We start from the raw sequence: 21,906 nt of genomic DNA on the forward strand, positions 1-21,906 counted from the left end.
CCGCTCCAAGGGTCTTCACGAAGATCATGGCAGCGCTGATGGCCATATTGAGAGTCAGAGGCCTGGTCCTATTTCCATACCTCGACGACATCCTCATCAAGGCACCGTCCTTTTCTCAGGCTCACGAAAGCCTGTCCATTGTTCTCGACACCTTAGCCCGTTTCGGGTGGCTGGTCAACCGGAAGAAGTCCTGCCTTATTCCTTCTCAGCGCATCATCTTTTTGGGCATGCTATTCGACACTCGTCGGACCAGAGTCTTCCTTCCCAAGGACAAGAGATCCACTCTTTGTCGGGACATACGCTTGCTCCAGGGTCCTCGGCCTCCCTCCCTCCGATCGGCCATGAAGGTTCTGGGGATGATGGTAGCTACCTTAGAAGCGATTCCCTTCGCCCAATTCCATTCACGACCCCTTCAGCAAGCCATTCTGTCTCAGTGGGACAGGTCTGTCTTCTCCCTGGATCGACCGATCAGACTCTCTTCTCGGGTCAAGCAGTCTCTCAACTGGTGGCTGACGTCACCTCTCATCTCCCAGGGCAGGTCCTTCCTTCCAGTTCACTGGCAGGTGGTGACAACGGACGCCAGCCTGCTCGGCTGGGCTGCGGTTTTCCGTCACCTGACGGTTCAGGGCCGTTGGTCGTCGCAGGAGTCAACTCTGCCAATCAATGTCCTCGAAATTCGGGCCATCTTTCTGTCCCTCCGCCACTGGGAAAGGATTCTCAGGGGCCTGCCAGTTCGGATCCAGACGGACAATGCCACGGCTGTGGCATATGTCAACCATCAGGGGGGGACCCGGAGCTCCTTGGCCCTTGCCGAGGTATCCAAGGTCCTCCTTTGGTCAGAGGCAACGGTTCCGGTGATATCCGCGGTGCATATCCCCGGCGTGGACAACTGGGCCGCCGACTTCCTCAGCCGCGAAGGCCTCGCGGCAGGAGAATGGTCCTTGCATCCGGAGGTCTTCCATCAGATTTGTCTTCGATGGGGGACTCCGGACGTGGATCTCATGGCGTCCCGAATGAACAGGAAGGTTCTGCAGTTCGTCTCCAGGTCTCGCGATCCTCTCGCAGTGGGCGTCGACGCTCTGGCCATTCCTTGGTCACAGTTCAGGCTGCCCTACCTGTTCCCTTCCTTTACTTCCCAAACTGTTGAAGTTCAAAGCGGAATGGGTGCCAGTCATCTTGATCGCTCCGGATTGGCCCAGGAGAGCTTGGTTCGCGGAGCTCGTCAACCTTCTCGCGGACGCTCCCTGTCGCCTTCCAGACAGGCCCGATCTGCTGTCTCAGGGTCCGATCTTCCACCCGAATTCTTGATCGCTCAGTTTAACGGCGTGGCTGTTGAGACCGCGGTTCTAAGGGCGTCCGGCTTTTCGGACCGGGTTATTCGCACCATGATTCAGGCTCGGAAGCCTTCGTCTTCCAGGATCTACTATCGTACTGGAAGGCTTACTTCCGTTGGTGCGAGTCCAACCGCGTTCCCTCCTTGTCTTTTTCTCTGCCTTCTCTCTTGGCCTTCCTTCAGGCAGGACTGGATTCGGGCTTAGCTCTCAGCTCCCTGAAGGTATCTGCGCTTTCCATCCTCTTTCAGAAGACCTTAGCTTCTAGGCCACAGGTTAAGACCTTCCTTCAAGGAGTAGCCCACGCTGTCCCGCCGTACAGGGCCCCTGTGGACGCATGGGAGTTAAACCTGGTACTGGACGTTATGAGGGTTTCTCCCTTCGAGCCTCTTAGGGAGATTCCTCTATCAATTCTATCTTGGAAGGTGACCTGTCTTGTGGCCATCACATCTATTCGCCGCGTTTCCGAGTTGGCGGCCTTGTCTTGCCGTCCTCCGTTTTTGGTCATTCACCAGGACAAGGTGGTCTTCCGGCCCCCACCTTCTTTTCTTCCTAAGGTTGTTTCCACCTTCCACCTCAACGAGGACATCGTTCTACCTTCCTTTTGTCCAGCTCCGACTCATCCTCTGGAGCGATCGTTGAACAAGCTAGACCTCGTCAGGGCAGTGAGGATCTATCTGGATAGAACATCCTCTTTCCGGAAGACGGATTCTTTTTTCGTCATTCCTGATGGCACGCGCAGAGGCCAGCCGGCTTCCAAAGCGACTATTGCTTGATGGATCAGAATGGCAATTCTGGAGGCTTACCGGGTCAAGAACAGAGTGTCCCCTCCTGGGATTAAGGCTCACTCTACCCGGGCAGTTGGTGCCTCCTGGGCGGTGCACCACAGGGCTTCCGCCCTACAGCTTTGCAAAGCGGCAACTTGGTCTTCCATCCACACGTTCGCCAAATTTTACAAGGTCCATACCTACGCTTCGGCGGACGCCAGCCTAGGCAGAAGGATCTTGCAGGCGGCAGTTGTGAGTCCTCTGACCTGATGGAAGTCTGTTTTTCCCGCCTGTGGGACTGCTTTGGGACGTCCCATGGTTTCTGTGTCCCCCAATGAGAGGCGATAAAGAAAACAGGATTTTTGGTTGCTTACCGTAAAATCTGTTTCTTGGAGCCTCCATTGGGGGACACAGCTCCCTCCCAATGTTTTCTGTTATCTGTTCTATGACTGTTCTCAAGTTTACAGTTCTCAAGTTTGTGGTTATGGTTTTTCAACCTTGTTACTTATCTCCTACTGCTTTCTCACTAACTGAAGAGTATAATGCCAGTCGGTGGGGTGTACACTGCAGAGGAGGAGCTAAATTTTTTATTTGCATAGTGTCAGCCTCCTAGTGGCAGCAGCATACACCCCATGGTTCCTGTGTCCCCCAATGGAGGCTCCAAGAAACAGATTTTACGGTAAGCAACCAAAAATCCTGTTTTTCGATACCTCTCAAGCCCTATCAATCCTTCCCAAGGACAAGGTCCTAGCCCTTCGGCGGGAAGTGAGGAACCTTCAGCAACCGTACCCTCATTCGATCAGGTCTTGAATGAGGGTGTTAGGAAGATTGGTGGCTTCTATAGAAGCAGTACCATTCACGCAGCTTCATCTTCGACCTCTCCAACAGGTGATCCTAGCAGTATGGAACAGGATTCCTCCCCCCCTCAACCGCAGATTTCGGTTGTCTCCCCAGGTCAGACAGGCTCTCTCATGGTGGCTGAACAGCTCATCCCTACTCGGGGGGGAAGCCCTTTCCTCCAACCAATTGGCTGGTGGTCACAACAGACGCCAGTCTCCTGGGTTGGGGAGCTGTAATTTTTCACCACACAGCTCAAGGGCGCTGGTCTCCTCTGGAATCAGATCTCCCCATCAATATCTTAGAAATTCGGGCGATTTGACTATCCTTGCAGCATTTTCACCATTTTGTGGCAGGTCGCCCTGTCCGAATTCAATCGGACAAAGCCACAGCCGTGGCATACATAAATCATCAAGAGGGCACCCGCAGCAAGGCAGCCATGCAGGAGGTAAAACAAATACTGTTCTGGGCCGAGAGAAATCACTCTGTGATTTCAGCAGTTCACATTCTGGGCGCAGAAAACTGGGCGGCAGATTCTCTGAGCCGTCAGGGTCTAGCGTCCGGGGAATGGTCTCTCCATCCCGAAGTATTTCAGCAGATATGCCATCTATGGGGAACCCCGGATGTGGATCTAATGGCGTCCAAGGGGAATGCCAAGGTACCCAGGTTTTTCTCCCGGTACCGAGACCCACAGGCATTCGCCGTGGATGCGCTAGTGCTAACTTGGAACCAGTTCCATCTCTCTTATCTGTTCCCTCCTCTGGCATTACTCCCGAGGGTTATCAAGAAGATCAAGTCGGAAGGAGCGCCTGCTATTCTGGTCGCCCCGGATTGGCCGCGTCGGACCTGGTATGCGAACCTAGTACAGCTTCTCTCCGGGGTTCCATGGCGGCTCCGATCGGCCGGATCTTCTATCTCAAGGGCCGATCTACCACCAGAACTCAGGGGTCCTACGTTTGACGGCCTGGCCGTTGAATCTTGGGTTTTAACTCGGGCAGGGTTCTCCCAAGAGGTAGCAGATACCATGATCAGCGCACGCAAACACGTTTCGGCCAGAATTTATCATCACACTTGGAAAGTTTTTCTCTCTTGGTGTAGAGTGCGCGAGCTGCCTCCTTTGCGTTTCTCCGTCCCAAATATTCTAGCCTTCCTCCAAGCGGGCCTGGATTCAGGGCTTGCTCCAAGTACTCTTAAAAGGCAGATTTCAGCCTTATTGGTCCTTTTTCAGCGTAGGATTGCTACTAGCCATCAGGTCAGGACTTTTTTTCAGGGAGTCGCTCATAAGGTCCCTCCTTATAAAACTCCTTTGGAAACTTGGGACCTTAATTTGGTCTTAAGGGCCTTGCAGGAGGCTCCTTTTGAGCCTCTTCAAGATATTTCCTTGACTGTCCTTTCCTGGAAAGTCGTATTTTTAGTTTCCATAAGGCGGGGATCAGAGCTGCCAGCCCTCTCCTGTCATACTCCCTTTCTACGTTTTCATCAGGAAAAGGTAGTGCTCAGACCAGCACCTTCCTTTCGTCCGAAGGTTGTTTCCTCTTTCCACATTAATGAGGATATAGTTCTTCTCTCCTTTTGTCCAGCACCTACGCACCGTGTAGAAAAAGCTCTCCATACGTTGGACCTAGTAAGAGCCCTGAGGAGGTACATTTCCCAGACGGCTCCTTTCTGCCAGACAGATGCTCTGTTTGTCCTTCCGGAAGGTCGTAGGAAGGGATGCACGGCCTCGAAATCTACTCTGGCCAGGTGGATACGAGCGGCCATTCAGGAGGCCTATCGCGCCAAGGGCATGATGGTTCCGGCTGGAATCAAGGCTCACTCCACTAGAGTAGTGGGGGCTTCCTGGGCAATCCGGCACCAGGCCTCAGCAGAACAGGTTTGCAAAGCTGCAACCTGGTCTAGTTTGCATATTTTTGCCAAACATTATAATATCCACTCCCAGATCTCTGCAGATGCAAGTCTGGGTAGAAGGATTCTTCAAGCGGCGGTGACGCACTTATGAGACAACCATTATCTGGATAATTTTTACTGGTGAGTTAATTTCCCTCCCAGGGACTGCTTTGGGACATCCCACAGTCCTGTGTCCCCCAATGAGGCGAAGGAGAAATAGGGATTTTTGTGTTACTCACCGTAAAATCCTTTTCTCCGAGACGCTCATTGGGGGACACAGCTCCCTGCCTGGTAGCCTGTTGGCTGATTTTGCTATATCTGATTTTGTCAGTCAGTAGGACTTTTTCTAGACATAAGTTTTCTGTATTTATGCTGGAGTCGTCAGTAGCCAGTGTCAGGGTGTATACGACGGAGGAGGAGCTAACTTTTTTTCAAGTTTACTTAGTGTCAGTTTCCTGGTGGCAGAAGCATACACCCACAGTCCTGTGTCCCCCAATGAGCATCTCGGAGAATAGGATTTTATGGTGAGTAACACAAAAATCTCTATTTCTTCAACCCTGGTATCATTTTAATTAGTGTAACAGCGCCAACCTGACAATGCCTGTAGTTTACTTAGCAAAATCCTGATGACAGGTTTGCTTTAAGTCAAGGGTCTCAAACTGCATTCCTCGAGGGCCGCAAACCTTACGTGTTTTCAAGATTTCTTTAGCTTTGCACATGGTGCTGGAAACATTGTGTGTAGGTGATTAAATTATCACATGTGCAGTACAAGGAAATCCTGAAAACATGACCTGTTTGCAGCCCTTGAGGAATGCAGCTTGAGACCACTGCTTTAAGTAGTATAAAATATTTTAAAAATTATATGAATCATTTAAAGGTTTTGGACATTTTTGGCAAGTAGGTTGTAACCTACTCACAGTTTCACGCTTTTTTCTTGTGGATGCTTAAGCATCGGTAATGCATTCTGGATGTTAGGTCGGTGTGTCCTGGATTCAGTTGTCATAAGTAGCTCTCATTTATCAGCACAGCTTCATTCCTGGAGTGATTTTTCCTTCCTGCAGCTTTTGAAGTATAATGTTCTATCTGTAATATGTAAAGCCTTATCGATCTGCCTTCCCTTATACCTTGAATGCTTACCCTCTTCTCTCTTTCCATGTACAGTGACTTGGAAAAGTATTCACCCCTTTTGGCTTTTTTTTTTTTTAAATCAAATACATTTTTATTGAACATAACAAAACTTAGAGCAGATATTACATAACAATACTCATTTTACAATATTGTAGTAAATTCCCCCCTTCCCTTGGAGACCTTTCTCAGTGCAAACAACACTTCGTCCAAAATTAACAGTTATCCAACAATATTACATTTTACCGTGAGTTTTGTGCTACAATAGTACAAACAGGTGTTACTCTAATTGATCACCCCTTTTGGCTTTTACCTATTTTGTTAAATTGTAACCTGTGTTTAAATATTTTTGTAATATGATTTGTGTGTGATGCATCAGCACTAAATAGTCTACGTTTGTGAAGTGAGAAAAATATAGGGATAAATTAAATTTATGGGATCAAATAACTAAAACTTTGCATGTGCATTCACCTCTTTTGCTATGAAGCCCTAAAAAATTATGATGCAAGCAATTACCTTCATAAGTCACATGCTTAGCGAAAAGAAGCCCGCCTGTGTGAAATCCGTGTGTCACATGGTCTGTCAGTATATACACACCTTTTCTGAAAGGCCACAGTGGCTGCAACACCATTAAGCAAGAGGCAGCACTAACCAAACAACACCATGAAGACCAAGGAGATCTTCAAACAAGTCAGGGACAAAGTTGGCAAAGAAACACAAGTCAGGGTTGGGTTATAAAAAAATAAAATAAAATAAATATCCCAATCTCTGATGATCCTATGAGCACCATCAAATCCCATTATCGTCAAATGGAAACAACGTGGTACCACAACAAACCTGCCTGAGTTCCCAAGCAGAGACTGGAGTATCCGTCCATACGAAAACAATAAGCCATACACTCCAAAGAGGTTGCTTTTATGGAAGAGTGGCCAGAAATAAGCCTTTACTTACACACAAAAATTATAAGGCTCGTTTTGAGTTTGCGAAGAGATAAGTGGGAGACTCCCCAAATGTATGGAGGAAGGTCCTGTGGTCAGATGAGACCAAAGTTGAACTTTATTTATCACTTCATTGGTCACAGGTAACCATGGGTACATGTTGCTATCACTAGGAGGCTGACAAAAAAAGAGTTGCTTCCTCCTCAGCAGGGTACATCCACTGACTGGCACAAAGCTCGGCAGTTTTGGCTTAGTGTCAGTAAGAGGCAGACCTGGATCTGATCCCAGATCCATCGTTTTCTCCTTGGGTCACCTTGTTTGTGGGTTATTAATCTTTTTGCTTTGCGTTTTCATATTCTTCTCAGGGTAACAGGGTACAACTTCTCATCCTGTTTTCCCAAAATATGCAACCGAGAGAGCAGTGTGGTGCCATCCACATCATACCCTCTCTGGTCTGCGAAGCAGGACCTTACACCATGACACTTAAAGCGTGTCTCAGAGTGACTCGTGGTGACAGTCCCTTGCCTTTTTTCACACCCCAGCTCTCTCCTCGGAGTCGTGCCGGGAGGAGGATGGTGGTCACTCCTCAGTGGCCCTCCCCTCCTTAGCGTTGACAGTGTTCTGCACCATCTGGGTCCACGACGGTGTGGGAAGGAGGACATCCGTCTCTTTTACAGTGATCCCCCTTCTCACCTGGGGGTTCCTGATGCCGTCCTCTGAATTGAGAAGAGGGAGTCGGGACCTCGACCGGACAGGTACTATCCCTCCCTTCTTCTCCACAGTTACTCATCAAGGCAGCGTGGGGGCATCTACAAGGATTATGGATGCTTTATCTTCTTTCCCCTTACATCATGCGTTCTTTCCTACTCGCAGACATCCAAGAAAAATGTACTCCCCAGCTTCAGGTGTCCACTTCCCCTGTACATGCCCTCCCTCGTGCGTGCCAGCCAATCAGAGTGTGAGTGCTCACGCGCTTTCTCTCCTGCCTATGGGAACACTTGACTCCTCCTACAGCGTCGGCCAATCAGCACACGAGGGTTTTCGCACGTGCTTTCACTCCTATGGGAGCCCTTGTCTTCTCTTCCCACAGCATGGGCTTTTTCAGCATGCCGTGTCTAAGCCCCTCCCCTTCCTTTTCTCCAGCTTGGTGATATTGAAGCTTCACAGTGTCGTTCCCACAGGACCTGCCTTCTGTTTAACAGGCACATAGAATCTCGGTCTGGGAAGACCTGCTACCAGGACCGAGTAGGCTCTGAACAGGCTGTTCTTTCCTTCTAGGCTTAGCCCTCAGCAGCCCCCTTTAGCACCAGGCCTCTACATATGCCCAGACCTAGGGAGCATCGCTAACGCCTGTGCCCTCTGTAAAAAGAAGTGGCCCACGGGTCATGCCTTGGCATTCTGGCCAGATTGCACCCCCTTCCACCATGCAAGCCTCACAGGAGCCCCCTGCCGCCCCCGGGATGAGAGCACAACCCCTCTTCCGGAGTGGGCTATCGCTATTTCCCAATCAGTAACTGACCTAACCAAGGTATCCCAGTCCCTGCTGCAGGTCCTTGAATGTTTACCTAACCTGTCAGCCACCACCAGTGCTCCAATCATTCTTCCGGATGAATCGCAGGCACCCATCTGTCACACTCAGCATAGCAGGTTAAAGATAATGTCCAAGAAGTGGTCACCCTCCAGTTCTTCATCTGGTTCACCATCTCCCTCTATATCCTCCAGGATACCCTCAGTGTCCCACTCCTCCTCCCCTGAAGTGACTCCATGGTCTGACCTTTATTCACTGTCAGAATCTGATCCCGACACGGACCAAACTTCCAATCTCCAGGATATTGTTGACAGCCTCTCTACTGTCAATCAGACCCTTAATTTAAAGAAGAGGGGTGTCCTGCCCCAAATCACTCACTCATTCAAAAAGGCAAAACGCCCTCGACGGGTGTTTTCTTATCACAAGGAGTTTGAGGGAATCTGTACAAAACAGTGGGAATGCCAGGAAACGCACTTCCCAGGTAGAAGGCAGCTGGATATCTTATATCCTTCTGGTCCCGATCTCCCTAGCAAATGGACAGAATTCCCGACCGTGGACCCGTCAGTCTTACGCCTGTCCGCGACGATTGTCCTGTCATTTCCTGATCGCTCCTCTCTCAAGGACACCACTGACAGACAGATTGAGGGTGGGTGGCCTTCTTCTGCTTTACTGGAATGCGTAACTCTGTTGTCAACAAAGCTTGGGTCAGGGCGATCGTCACCCAAGGTTACAAGATAAAATTTTCTCCTCTCCCATGCAGATGTTTTTTCATGTCCCACCTTCCAAGAATCACATCTCAGGGTCCCCTGTTTCTTCCAAGCCATCGACTTTCTCTTCCAGTCAGGGGTCATCATAACCATTCCCTTTCAGGAACGCCTCTCTGGTTTCTATTCCAATCTTTTCGTGGTCCCAAAGAAGGACAGTTCACTCCATCTGATCCTGGATCTCAAGCTACTAAATTGGCAGGTCTGCCTCAGTGATTTCAGAATGGAATCCCTCTGCTCAGTAATTGCCTCTATGGAACCTGATGAGTTCCTCTGTTCAGTAGACATCCAGGATGCTTATCTCCACATCTCAATCTGCTTGGCACATCAGAGGTTTCTCTGCTTCACTGTGCTGGGGGTACGCTATCAGTTCACAGCTCTTCCCTTCGAGCTGCTCCCAGAGTGTTCACGAAGGTTATGGCGGCTGTCATACCCATTCTTAAATTCAAAAGGGATTGTAACCATTCCCTATTTGGATGACCTGATCTAGGGCCTGCCGTTCCAAAAGTGTTCAGGTCACGATGGACACTCTTACTCCTCTAGGATGGGGTAGTCGACACAGCAAAATCGTCTCTGATCCTGGCACAGTGTCTAGTTTTTCTAGGCGTGCTGTTCCATACTGCTCGTTCAAAAGTTCATTTTCCAGAGGAAAAGATTTCTGCACTCTTTCCAGTTCCATACTTTGCCCGTCCAACTGGCCTTCCTGTCAGCTTGGGACAAAAGGATCTCCTCTCTGGATCGCCCCATACTTCTGCCTCTTCAAAGGAGTCAGTATCTGGCATGGTGCAGTCTCTTCCCTCCATTCGGTAGGGGAGATTATTCCTTCCTCTTCACTGGCAAGTTGTCACCATAGATGCCAGTCTTCTCGGATGGGGACGGTCTTCAGAATACTGTCCAGTGACACTGGAATCCTCTGGAAACCTACCTTCCCACCAACCTTCCGGAAATCAGAGCCATCTACCTTTTTCTTCTCCACTGGTGGGACCTTCCAGCTGACCGTCCATTTTGCATTCAATCTGACAATGTGGCATGAACAAACGACAAGGGCTGGACACACAGCAAGTTTGTCTTTTCAGAGGTCTCACGGATTGTAACTTGTGCTGAGCGGCACGTGTCAGCAATATCAGCAGTGCATATTCCTGTCGTGGACAACTGGGCCGCCGACTTCCTAAGCAGCCTGGGACTCTCCTCGAGCGAGTGCTCTCTCAACCCCTCCACTCAGTCAGATCTTTCAAAGGTGGGGGCACACCAATGTTGATCTGATGGCCTCTCGGATGAATCAAAAGGTCCCTCATTTTGTGGCCAGGACTCGAGTCCCCCTGGAGGTTGGTTACAACACCATGGTCATTACCTGGTCTCAGTTTCAACTTCCGTATCTTTTTCTGCCTCTTTCTCTGATCCCCAGACTCATCAAGAAAATCAAGGCTGAATGAGTTCCAGTCATCCTACTGGCCCCCAGACTGGTCCAGAAGAGCCTGGTATGCAGAGTTAGTCTACCAACTCATAGCTGTACCTTGGAAACTCCCAGACCGACCAGACGTACTCTCTCCAAGTCCCCTTTTCCACCAAAACTCTCGGTCTCTCAATTTAATGGCAAGGCCATTGAGGCATCAGTCCTGAGAGAGGCAGGTTTCTTGTCCCAGATCATACAGACCATGATCTCGGCAAGGAAACCTTCATCCTCGCGCATCACCAGACCTGGAAGGCCTTCTTTCGCTGGTGAGAGGATAGTCACACAGCACCCATGTTTTTTCCCTTCCTTCCATCCTGGTGTTCTTACAATCAGGGCTGGATTCTGGTTTGTCCTTTAGCACTCTCAGTGGTCAGGTATCGATGCTGTCAATTCTGTTTCAGCGTAATTTGACCTCTCATCCCTAGGTCAAGACCTACATTCAAGGTGTTCCCCGCCTAGTGCCACCATATCGTCTTCCATGTCTCTCCACAAACTAGACCTAGTCTGAGCGTTACGTCTCTACTTCTCAAAGACAGCATCCTTCAGGCGTTCAGATGCCTTGTTTGTCATTCCTGAGTTTCATCATAAGAGACTCCCTGCCTCTAAGTCTACGTTTGCTCACTGGATCCGCTCGGCTATACTGAAAGCTTATAGAGTTAAGGACAGACCACCCTCTCTGGGAGTGAAGATTCATTCAACCCGTGCAATAGGGGCCTCGTAGGCTGTTCGCCATCATGCTTCTACAACCATGAACTGATGCAAACCCTCAAGAAAATTGAAATTCTACATTGTTAGGTAGCAAAACATGGAAAATGCCAAGGAGAGGGAATACTTTCTCAAGCCACTATATAACCTTCTCCCCAATACCTGTTATTGCTATATCTAAGGCTAAAATTAGATGGATGTCGCCATTCTCAAGGCAGACATATCTGCAATATTTGGATGTGACTGGGTTCGTATGCAGCTCCTCTCCCTGTTCCGCATCATGGATGGGTACAGGAGGCTCCTGCCATTGAAATGTGAACTGACTTGATCACAAAAAGGAAAGTCTAGTGCGTGCTGTAATTTTTTTTTCCCCATATGTGCATATGGATCAAAACCATGTTTGTCTGAACAAGACCTAACAAAGAAGGAGGGGTGGAGCCATCTGATTTTTGTCAGCTAGGAGAATGATGAGTAGGGTTGAACGAATTTGTTCGGGTCCCTGCTTATTTGGCAAGCTATATAGCACTTCCAGAAAAAGCTGCAGCGGGAACCCGGATACATGGAGCGCTGGGCTCTCCATGCATGTGTTTTCACTGTAACACAGCCGCGACACATACAGCTGCAGCGCTGATCAGCCGGCATGCTCCATGTGTCCGGGTTCCCACTGTAGCTTATTCGATAAGCGCTATAGCTTGCCGAATAAGCAGGGACCAGAACAGATTCGCTTAACTCTAATGATGAGGAAAGGTTTTATGTTGCCTTTATGCAATGACCTTTAATAGGAAAATATATGTTGCCATGGGCAGAGAATTATATTTACAACATTATTTACTACTTACATAAAAAAAATTTTTATAGTGTTAATTTGCCTTTATTTTGACTGATGTCATAGTAACACAAAACATATAATCTGATTTCATCCAGTGACATTCTTGTCACATATCGGAAGTTAATCCTCTACATTCATGGCTTTGTTAATGTTTCTGAAAAGAGGTTAAACTAGTTACAGACACTGTTATTATACTGAAACTTTGAATCAGATGTCCTGCAGGCACGAGGTATCCTGCATTAGACGGGCGAGTGTATCTGAAACAGAAATGTCAATGTACAATGCATTTACACTATCCTATTATCGAGAACGCGCGCTCCTAGAAATGCTAGTTTCCTGATAATCAGCCATTGTAAACAAGCTGCCGATCACCCAACAAATGAGCTTAGACGCTCGTCCTTCAGTTGAAACGATATTCTCGCTGGCTTAAAAATCATAGCTCTTGGCAGCACATCATCCTGTGTAAACAAAATGTGTGCTGCCGAGAACAATGACCATCTGTGTGTGCAGAACAATTTATTGGAAGTGCTGTCAGCATGTGTTAATAGGTTATTTAAGAAACGTTGATCGTGAAAAGTGTAGTCCGCAGGTCATGTAATGTAAAAGCACCTGGAGTGTAAGCAAAGGAATACTCCCAAAATCCCATAATCATCTCATTTCTAATAGTATTCATCAAATTTGCACACTAATTTACATTAGACGTTAGATCTTTCAAGACTTCAATTGATGTCAATAGGTTACCTTTGTAAGTACATATCGAACATTTTGAGCTGACGCTCCACTTTTTTTCATATTTTTGTATTGTGGTTCCAGCTCCTTTCTTACCATCATACAAAGCTCCATGTACTTAGTATAACCAATAAGATAAATAATCCAGTCCTGGGTGCCTTTACTTCATCCTGTCTTCGCAGTAAACTCCTAATCGCCCCCTAGAGGTGGCTGCAGGCTGCTGAAATATTTTTCATCTTTATGACTGTCCTCTGTATCAGACAACCAAGGCTCAATCCACTATTATGGCATAGCGAGAAGTAAATCTGCACACATTTTTGGATTGATATAGGCTAAAAGAAACATAATCTTGTTCAAGGGAGAGAAATTCATCTGCCATGATTCTTCTCTTGAGAAGATGTGAATGCCATTGTTTACTTGGATACTGAGAGATTAAGTTTTTGTTTTTTAATCTATTTTTATATAAAGGTCTGTGCTGCTAACTTTGGAGACGTTTGCAATGCCGTTGGCCTGGAAGCTACTGAGAAGTTTTTGGTAAGGATTTACACTGCATAATCATGTTGTGTTGACCATGTGGGATCAGTTTTACAGGAAAATGGACAAGTTGTCTTTGTTCAGGCTTGTTCATTCACATCTTGATTTGCTCTTCCATGTGACGACCGTCTTGTAGTTTGCAGTGTTTTCTTGGGTCAATAGATAGCGTCCATCTCTGAAAGGTAATTTTACTAAAACCCAAGAGAACATTGCAGATGGTCGGGGGTGCAAATGTGAACTTGGAATAGTCTAGTTTATATCTCTACGTATAACTAATCTGTTTGCAGATCCCTAAGTTTCTGGAGCTGTGTTCTGACAGCGCTTGGGGGATGCGTAAGGTGTGTGCCGAGTGCTTCATGGCCGTGTCCTACACAACATCCAGTGAGGTCAGACGGACCAAACTCTCTCCTCTGTTCATAAACCTGATTAGTGATCCCTGCCGTTGGGTAAGTTGCTCGCCATTATCCACTTCTGAAATTATTAACACCTTCCCGATGAGGCCAGTTTTCTTTTTTTTTTGTGCTTTTGTTTTTTTCCTCCCCTTATTCCAAGTGCCATATCTTTTATATCAGTATGATGACTTGTTGTCTTGTGGGACAAATATAATAATTAAGGTCAATAAACTGGTAAAACATCCACAATTCCACCATTTGTTTTGTTCTTACGGTGTTCTTTGCGCGGTAAATGTGCCCCAACAGCATGATTCTCCAGCTCAGTACAGTTACGGTGGTAAAAAGCTTGTATTGTTTGGGATTTTTTGTTTTTAAGTGCTAAAAAAAAAGTTTGTCACCCTTGTTTGAAAAACTTGTTCCGTCTTTGTTTTTCCACTGATAGAGCTGTGTGAGCTACTGCTTTTTTTAAGTGACGAACTGAAACGTTCGCTGGTACTTTTCTTCAGCATATGATGTTTCGTTCAGATTATTTTTATTGTTGTTTTAGGGAAATCTCAATTTTTATCATTTCGAATTTTTATTTTTTAACCATTTGGGTCAATTAATTTCATATTTTTGTAAATCAGACTTTAATGGACACAGTGATACCAATTTTATTTTTTTTAATGTGGGAGAAGAGGGTGATTCAAATTTTTATTTTTGTTGGTATTTTTTTTTTTTTACTTTATTTTTAGTCCCCCTCGGGCTTGAACTTGTGCTATGTATGCAGTAGATAGACGTATTGACATTCTGCTTGAAACCTATACACAGGCTTCGCTCCTTAAAAGGACAATGATTGCAACCATGGGTGCCTCCAGTAAGTCCCTGGTTGCCTTGACAACCCATCGGAACCCCGCAATCATCATTTTAACAGTGATATTTACATGGTCCAACTGCAGTGATCAGGGCAAGCTCCGGTCACTGCAGTTATAGACAGATGCTGGCTTGTACTGAGCATGGGGGAGGCTCCGCTCCTGAATTGGCTCCATACATGGGGATCCGACATAGGAAGTGCAATTATGATGTCGGAAAAGAGATAAGACTTGCTCTGCTCACCATTCTGTAAAAACTATAGATGAGCTCCCGTGATAAACCGTAAAGCTTTACAAACACGAAAAAAATATGTATTGCTGTTTGTCGAGCATGCGCACCTCAGCTCCATTGCATTGTTGCTTTTCTGAGCCCCGTTCTTTATATCGCCGGGGGTCCCAGTGCTCCTACCCCCTGCGATCAGTAAGATATTCCCTATCCAAAAGATAAGGGATAACTTATTAACAAGGTGTAAACATTTTACAGTATTCCCACCTCTTACGTTTTTTGGCAAATCCACAGGATATGGATTTCCACAGCAGAAACCTTCACCTATCAAATTAGGACCCAATTGTGCACTAACCAGGACTAGAACCGTAACTCTGTATATGTAGACTTTACCATTGATTTGTATGGGAGTTCTGAAAAATGCTGAGCATACTTAATAAATGTCTGGTAGATACAAGTCCCGCAGCTGGATCCTACATTTGTGATTATCTAGGAATAACCCTCTAATTCTTCTTTTGGACAGTGCAGCCCAGCCCCATTCTTTTGTGTCTCTCTGTATCTATAATATAACGCTGGGAGCGTCACTCTGTCTGAAGCCTTTATAGACTGCGCAAGCGCCGGCGCAGTCTGGGCCTCACAGAGTGACGCTCCCAGGAGATCGCGGTATGCGTAAACACTGAACGCACACCGCGATCTCCACCGGAGAGTCAGGGACCGCCAGGAGGGTGAGTATATTCACCTATCCTCCGTTCCAGCGCTGCGTGCGGCTCCGTCTCCCGTCTCCTCTGCTGTGACGTTCCCAGTTCAGAGGGCGCGATGACGCGCTTAATGCGCGCCGGCGCCGCCCTCTGACTGAACAGTCACAGCTAGAGGAGCCGGAAGATGGCGGCGCGCAGCGGTGGAACGGGACAGACAGGTGACTATAGCAAGTGCTGGGGGCCTGAGCTAGCGGTGACTCCGGCACCTGACCCCCACAGCGCGCCGATGTCCCCGCCTGCTCAGGCCCCCAGCACTCGGCGCCCAGCGACGATAGGTGAGTATGGTATTTTTTTTTTTATATGGCAGCAGCATACGGGGCATATACCATGGAGCATCTTATGGGGGGCATATAATACAATGCTGGCGCAGGATGGGAGCAGCAGATGACAGAACGGGGGCAGGATGGCAGCAGCACATGACAGAACGGGTGCAGGATCGCAGCAGCACATGACAGAACGGGTGCGCAGGATGGCAGCAGCACATGACAGAACGGGGGCGCAGGATGGGAGCAGCACATGACAGAACGGGCGCAGGATGGCAGCAGCACATGATAGAACGGGGGCGCAGGATGGCAGCAGCACATGACAGAACGGGGGCGCAGGATGGGTGCAGCACATGACAGAACGGGTGCAGGATGGCAGCAGCACATGACAGAACGGGCGCAGGATGGCAGCAGCACATGACAGAACGGGGGCACAGGATGGCAGCAGCACATGACAGAAGGGGCACAGGATGGCAGCAGCACATGACAGAACGGGCGCAGGATGGCAGCAGCACATGACAGAACGGGCGCAGGATGGCAGCAGCACATGACAGAACGGGCGCAGGATGGCAGCAGCACATGACAGAACGGGGGCTCAGGATGGGAGCAGCACATGACAGAACGGGGGCGCAGGATGGGAGCAGCACATGAAAGAACGGGGGCACAGGATGGGAGCAGCACATGACAGAACGGGGGCACAGGATGGGAGCAGCACATGACAGAACGGGCGCAGGATGGCAGCAGCGCATGACAGAACGGGCGCAGGATGGCAGCAGCACATGACAGAACGGGGGCGCAGGATGGCAGCAGCACATGACAGAACGGGGGCGCAGGATGGGAGCAGCACATGACAGAACGGGGGCGCAGAATGGGAGCAGCACATGAAAGAACGGGGGCGCAGGATGGGAGCAGCACATGAAAGAACGGGGGCGCAGGATGGGAGCAGCACATGAAAGAACGGGGGCACAGGATGGGAGCAGCACATGACAGGATGGGAGCAGCAAATGACAGAATGGAGGCGCAGGATGGGTGCAGAACATGTCAGAATGGAGGCGCAGGATGGGAGCAGCACATGTCACAATGGGGGCGCAGGATGGGAGCAGCACATGTCACAATGGGGGCGCAGGATGGGTGCAGCACATGACAGAATGGGGGCGCAAGATGGGTGCAGCACATGTCAGGATGGGGACGCAGGATGGAGCAGCTCATGACAGGATGGGGACGCAGGATGGAGCAGCACATACCGGGATGGAGACCATATACCAATATAGATGCTCGCCACCCGGGCGTAGAACGGGTTCAATAGCTAGTATAAATGTATTGCTGGATGTTTATACATGGCCATAGCCCTTGGCTCACTGTATTATGTCAGATTACTCCTTTCCTTGCTCCAGCGGAGCATACAGACAGTGTAATTGCACTGCTGACACACCATGCCTGCTTTTCCAGGAGCTCATAGGCCATTCTTACGAGTGGGCACAAGTCCTGCCAGTGGGGAGAGGTTTATTGTTTCTGCCATGCCATGTGCTGCAAGCGGCAGAGCAGCTGTAGGCAGCGAGTTCCTACAACATAAGTGCTTCCAAATGGCAAATTGCTGACAGCAGGCTGGATATTAATAATTCTGGCGACATTAATAGAGCGACTGCTCAGATCGGAGACGCTAACTTGCTCATATTACCAAGCGCATTGGAAAACTAATGATTCAGAACCTCTCAAATATGTTTGCACTTAAGATTTTGGGGGAGGGCATTGGTTTTGCTTCATCATTTATGAATTGTGTTTCTGCCTGTAATTAAGCACAGTCTCTGGGATTTATTTGTATCTTGTGGTTATTTTATAGCTTTTTCTATTATATGATTTTAACTAGTTACTGTCTAATTTTTACTTCATATTTTCTTGAGCAGGCTGGTGTGGTTGTTTTATGTGTCGCCTGTGTTTTAGATTGCATGTAAAACTCGATATACAATAGCCGACCTGGGTACTAAACAAAAGCCTATCAATTGCTTGTTTACTGATCGGCGGCTCTTTAATAGCCTGATTACACACGGAGGACCGCTCCTCAGATGTGCACTAAACAATCTGTAATAGATTGCTCGTAGCGCATGAGCTGACATTGTTCTCGGCAGCACAGATGCTGTTTATACAGGATGGTGTGCTGTTCAGAATGATGATCTATTGTTCAGCACGTTTCACCCAACGAATGAGCCTTTGCTCATTCATCGAGTGATCGATCAGTAGCCGGTTTAGGTTGCACAATTATCGATGAAATAAGCTTTCCTAGGGGCAGTTAAAATAGGCCATTAGTGTATATCAGGGGTGGGGTACCTCAGGCCCCAGGGCCATTTACGGCCCTCGATGACCATTTATTAGCCCCCCGGCAGATTCTCAGGGACCGCATTCTTGGGCAGGGAGGTGTATTTTGATTGCCACCAGCTCATTAATTTCTTCTTGCTCTGCTAGCACACACACGCAGTGTTCACTGCTGAACACTGAAGGGCATGCAATGAAAGATTACGTCCTGACACCAGTGCCAGAGTCAGGATGTACTTTGTGGGTGGAGTTTGTACGGCCCCCCAAGGATGGTGTAAATATCCAAATGGCCCCTCACAAAAAAAAGATTCCCCACCCCTGGTGTATATGATAAGCTTGCATTCAGATTACTTCCCAAACAAGAGAATACAGCAGCACTAAGTTGTATGCAGTCATTGAATATGTGAAATTTTGATTGCATTACTGCTACATAGAATATACTTATATAATGAAGGTACTTCATTGGCCAATCTATGTGTGCCCATCAACCACAGCTGGGTGACCTTTCTTTGATGGGATCCTAAACCTAATATTTATAAAATATGTCTCTCCACAGCTAAAAGCCTACGGCAGGTAGGATCCAGCATTAATTGCCCTTTAAATATGTAGGCTTATTGCCGGGAGAGGCATATATTCAATGTTTTTCATACATCTTGGTGCTTACATAATGCTGCTGTATTCTTTTATTTGTATATTATGTAGTCAGGGCAGCTTGCATCTGTTCACACTAGCTTTGTTCTGTTTGGAGGTGCTGGTCAGTATTTTTTTAGTTTTTTTAGTTTTCTGCCCTATTAATTGTACAGATTTATGTCACAGGTTCGTCAGACTGCATTTCAGTCTCTGGGACCCTTCATCTCCACCTTCGCTAACCCGTCATCTGCTGGGTTATATGTGAAGGAGGATGGGACGCTGAGCATTAGACCACCCACACATGACATGCTGACAGACACCAGTGCTGTGGACAGTGCACATTGCAGCTCCAGGTGAGACCACCGATAATTATATTCATCTCGTGGATATGCAGATTTCTTGTATGAATATGGGGGGACACAGCACTATGGGTAAAGGACTGCCTCCCAGCTATACAGTTTATACCCTAGAACAGGGTAATTATTTTTTAGCTTGCTGGCAGTAGCAGGCAGACTTTGCACTCACCTTCTCTTAATCGTATAAATTGCTTTTTACCCTGGACAACAAACTCTTCTGCTGCTATGTTTCCACAGTTGGAACATTCTTGATGGTGGTTTTGGTGGTGACCAGGTCCATTCTTCCTTCCAGTCCGGTGGCATGTGCACTCAAAGAACAGGACTGTGCGTCAAAATATTTCTTTTTCTGTTACTTTTTATGTCACCCAGCAAATTTTTGTATCTGGAAGGGTCTGTTCACACTGCTTTTTCTTTTGCATTTGTCTTGTCCAGGGTTTTTATCGGAATAGGTGGGGAAAAAAATTGCTTTTTTGTGTAGATTGTTTAGGTTAAATGACCTACTTTTATATACAACTTTTCTGTCTCCAGCATCGACAATATATTCATCGAAGCAAATCGGACCAGTCCTAATTCTACTACCAGAGATAACTGCAGCGATTATTCCAGTAATAGTGAACATGTCAGTAGCAGTCCTCCCGCAGAATGCGATGGCAGCCACAGCAGGAGATCCCCAGCCGGCAGCTCTACAGAAGGAAGGCCTGATGTGTTTAACTCCTTCTTATACTGGAGAAGCCCTCTGCCCGACATAAGTGAAGAGCTAGATTTACTGCCTGTAGCTGAGTCAAAGAAAGACACTGACCAGGAATCTGAGTCCAGTCTCATTTGCAAGTCCTACATGGCCAGTAGTGACATAGAGAAGGTTCTCCAGAGCTTGCAGGGGCACATGGATGATCCGGACGTCCAAGGTAATTTACCCTTCAATGGCATGCTCGCTAAGACCAGTGTCTGGCACATACACATTCTGTTGATACTGTAACCCTATTACTATTTATATAATTCGTATGCTGTAATAATACACATACCATATATACTCGAGTATAAGCCGACCCGAGTATAAGCCGACCCCCTAATTTTGCCACATAAAACTGGGATAACTTAGTGACTCGAGTATAAGCCTAGGGTGGAAAATGCAGCAGCTACTGGTAAATTTCAAAAATAAAAATAGATACCAATAAAAGTAAAATTAATTGAGACATCAGTAGGTTAAGTGTTTTTGAATATCCATATTGAATCAGGAGCCCCATATAATGCTCCATACAGTTCATGATGTGCCCCATTAGATGCTCCATACAAAATACGCCCCATATAATGCTCCATACAGTTTATGATGGACTCCATAAGGTGCTCCATATTAAAATATGCCCTATATAATGCTGCACAAATGTTGATTATGACCCCATAAGATGCTCCATGGACACATTTGCCCCTTATAATGCTCCACAAATCCGGATTATGGCCCCATAAGATGCTGCATAGAGATATTTATCCCATATAATGCTGCACATGGCCCCATAAGATGCTCCATAGACACATTTGCCCAGTATAATGCTCCACAAATGCGGAATATGGCCCCATAAGATGCTCCATAGAGATATTTGCCCCATATAATGCTGCACATGGCCCCATAAGATGCTCCATAGAGATATTTGTCCCATAATTCTGCACATGGCCCCATACAGATATCTGCCCCATATAATGCTGCACATGGCCTCATAAGATGCTCCATACAGATATTTGCCTCATATAATGCTGCACATGGCCCCATAAGATGCTCCATACAGATATTTGCCCCATATGCTGTTGCTGCGATTAAAAAAATAAAAAATCACATACCTCTCAGGCCCCCGGCACTTGCTATATTCAACTGCTCTCCGTTCTCAGCCGACCGCCGCTATGTCTTCCCCGTCCTCCGCACTGACTGTACAGGCACATCGCGCCCACTGACCTGAGCATCAGTGCAGAGGACGGGGAAGATGCAGCGGTGCCGACGGTGGAAAGGGGAGCAGGTGAGTATTGCGCACTGCCCCCCGTCATACTCACCTGCTCCTGGCGCTGTCCCTTCACGACTGTTCCCAAGCGCCAGCAGCTTCTTCCTGTAGTGAGCGGTCACATGATACCGCTCATTACAGTAATGAATATGCGGCTCCACCCCTATGGGAGTGGAGTCGGGTCCATATTCATTGCTGTAATGAGAGGTACCATGTGACCGCTCACTACAGGAAGAAGCTGCTAGCGCCGGGGAACCAGGGACGTGCAGGGACCGCGCCAGGAGCAGGTGAGTATTATGACACAGCTGCCGCTCCCCCTCCCCTGCCGACCCCTGAGTATGACTCGAGTATAAGCCGAGAGGGGCAATTTCAGCCTAAAAAAAATGGGCTGAAATTCTCGGCTTATACTCGAGTATATACGGTATATACTGTACAAATATCAGCTTTCACCTTCCCAACATACAGTCATGGCCAAAAGTATTGACACCCCTGCAATTCTGCCAGATAATACTCATTTTCTTCCTGAAAATGATTGCAAACACAAATTATTTGGTGTTATTATCTTCGTTTAATTTGTCTTAAATGAAAAAACACAAAAAGAATTGTCCTAAAGCCAAATTGGATATAATTCCACACCAAACATAAAAAGGAGGTGGCACTGTTCGAAAAATCATATGATGCTTCTCTAATTTGTGTAATTAACAG

The 21,906-nt window shown here is 47.5% G+C and overlaps 1 protein-coding gene across 1 annotated transcript in view; it reads left to right on the forward strand.

Moving 5' to 3' along the window:
• Positions 1 to 21,906, forward strand: part of LOC138664498 (serine/threonine-protein phosphatase 4 regulatory subunit 1-like) — a 94,463-nt gene that overhangs the window by 31,263 nt on the left and 41,294 nt on the right. Inside the window, exons 8-11 of the mRNA XM_069751242.1 lie at positions 13,362 to 13,427; positions 13,715 to 13,873; positions 19,044 to 19,210; positions 19,742 to 20,118. Of these exons, the coding sequence (XP_069607343.1) occupies positions 13,362 to 13,427; positions 13,715 to 13,873; positions 19,044 to 19,210; positions 19,742 to 20,118 (769 nt within the window). The remainder of the gene's footprint in view (positions 1 to 13,361; positions 13,428 to 13,714; positions 13,874 to 19,043; positions 19,211 to 19,741; positions 20,119 to 21,906) is intronic.

The sequence above is a fragment of the Ranitomeya imitator genome, chromosome 2, assembly GCF_032444005.1.
Source record: "Ranitomeya imitator isolate aRanImi1 chromosome 2, aRanImi1.pri, whole genome shotgun sequence".
Classification (NCBI taxonomy): domain Eukaryota; kingdom Metazoa; phylum Chordata; class Amphibia; order Anura; family Dendrobatidae; genus Ranitomeya; species Ranitomeya imitator.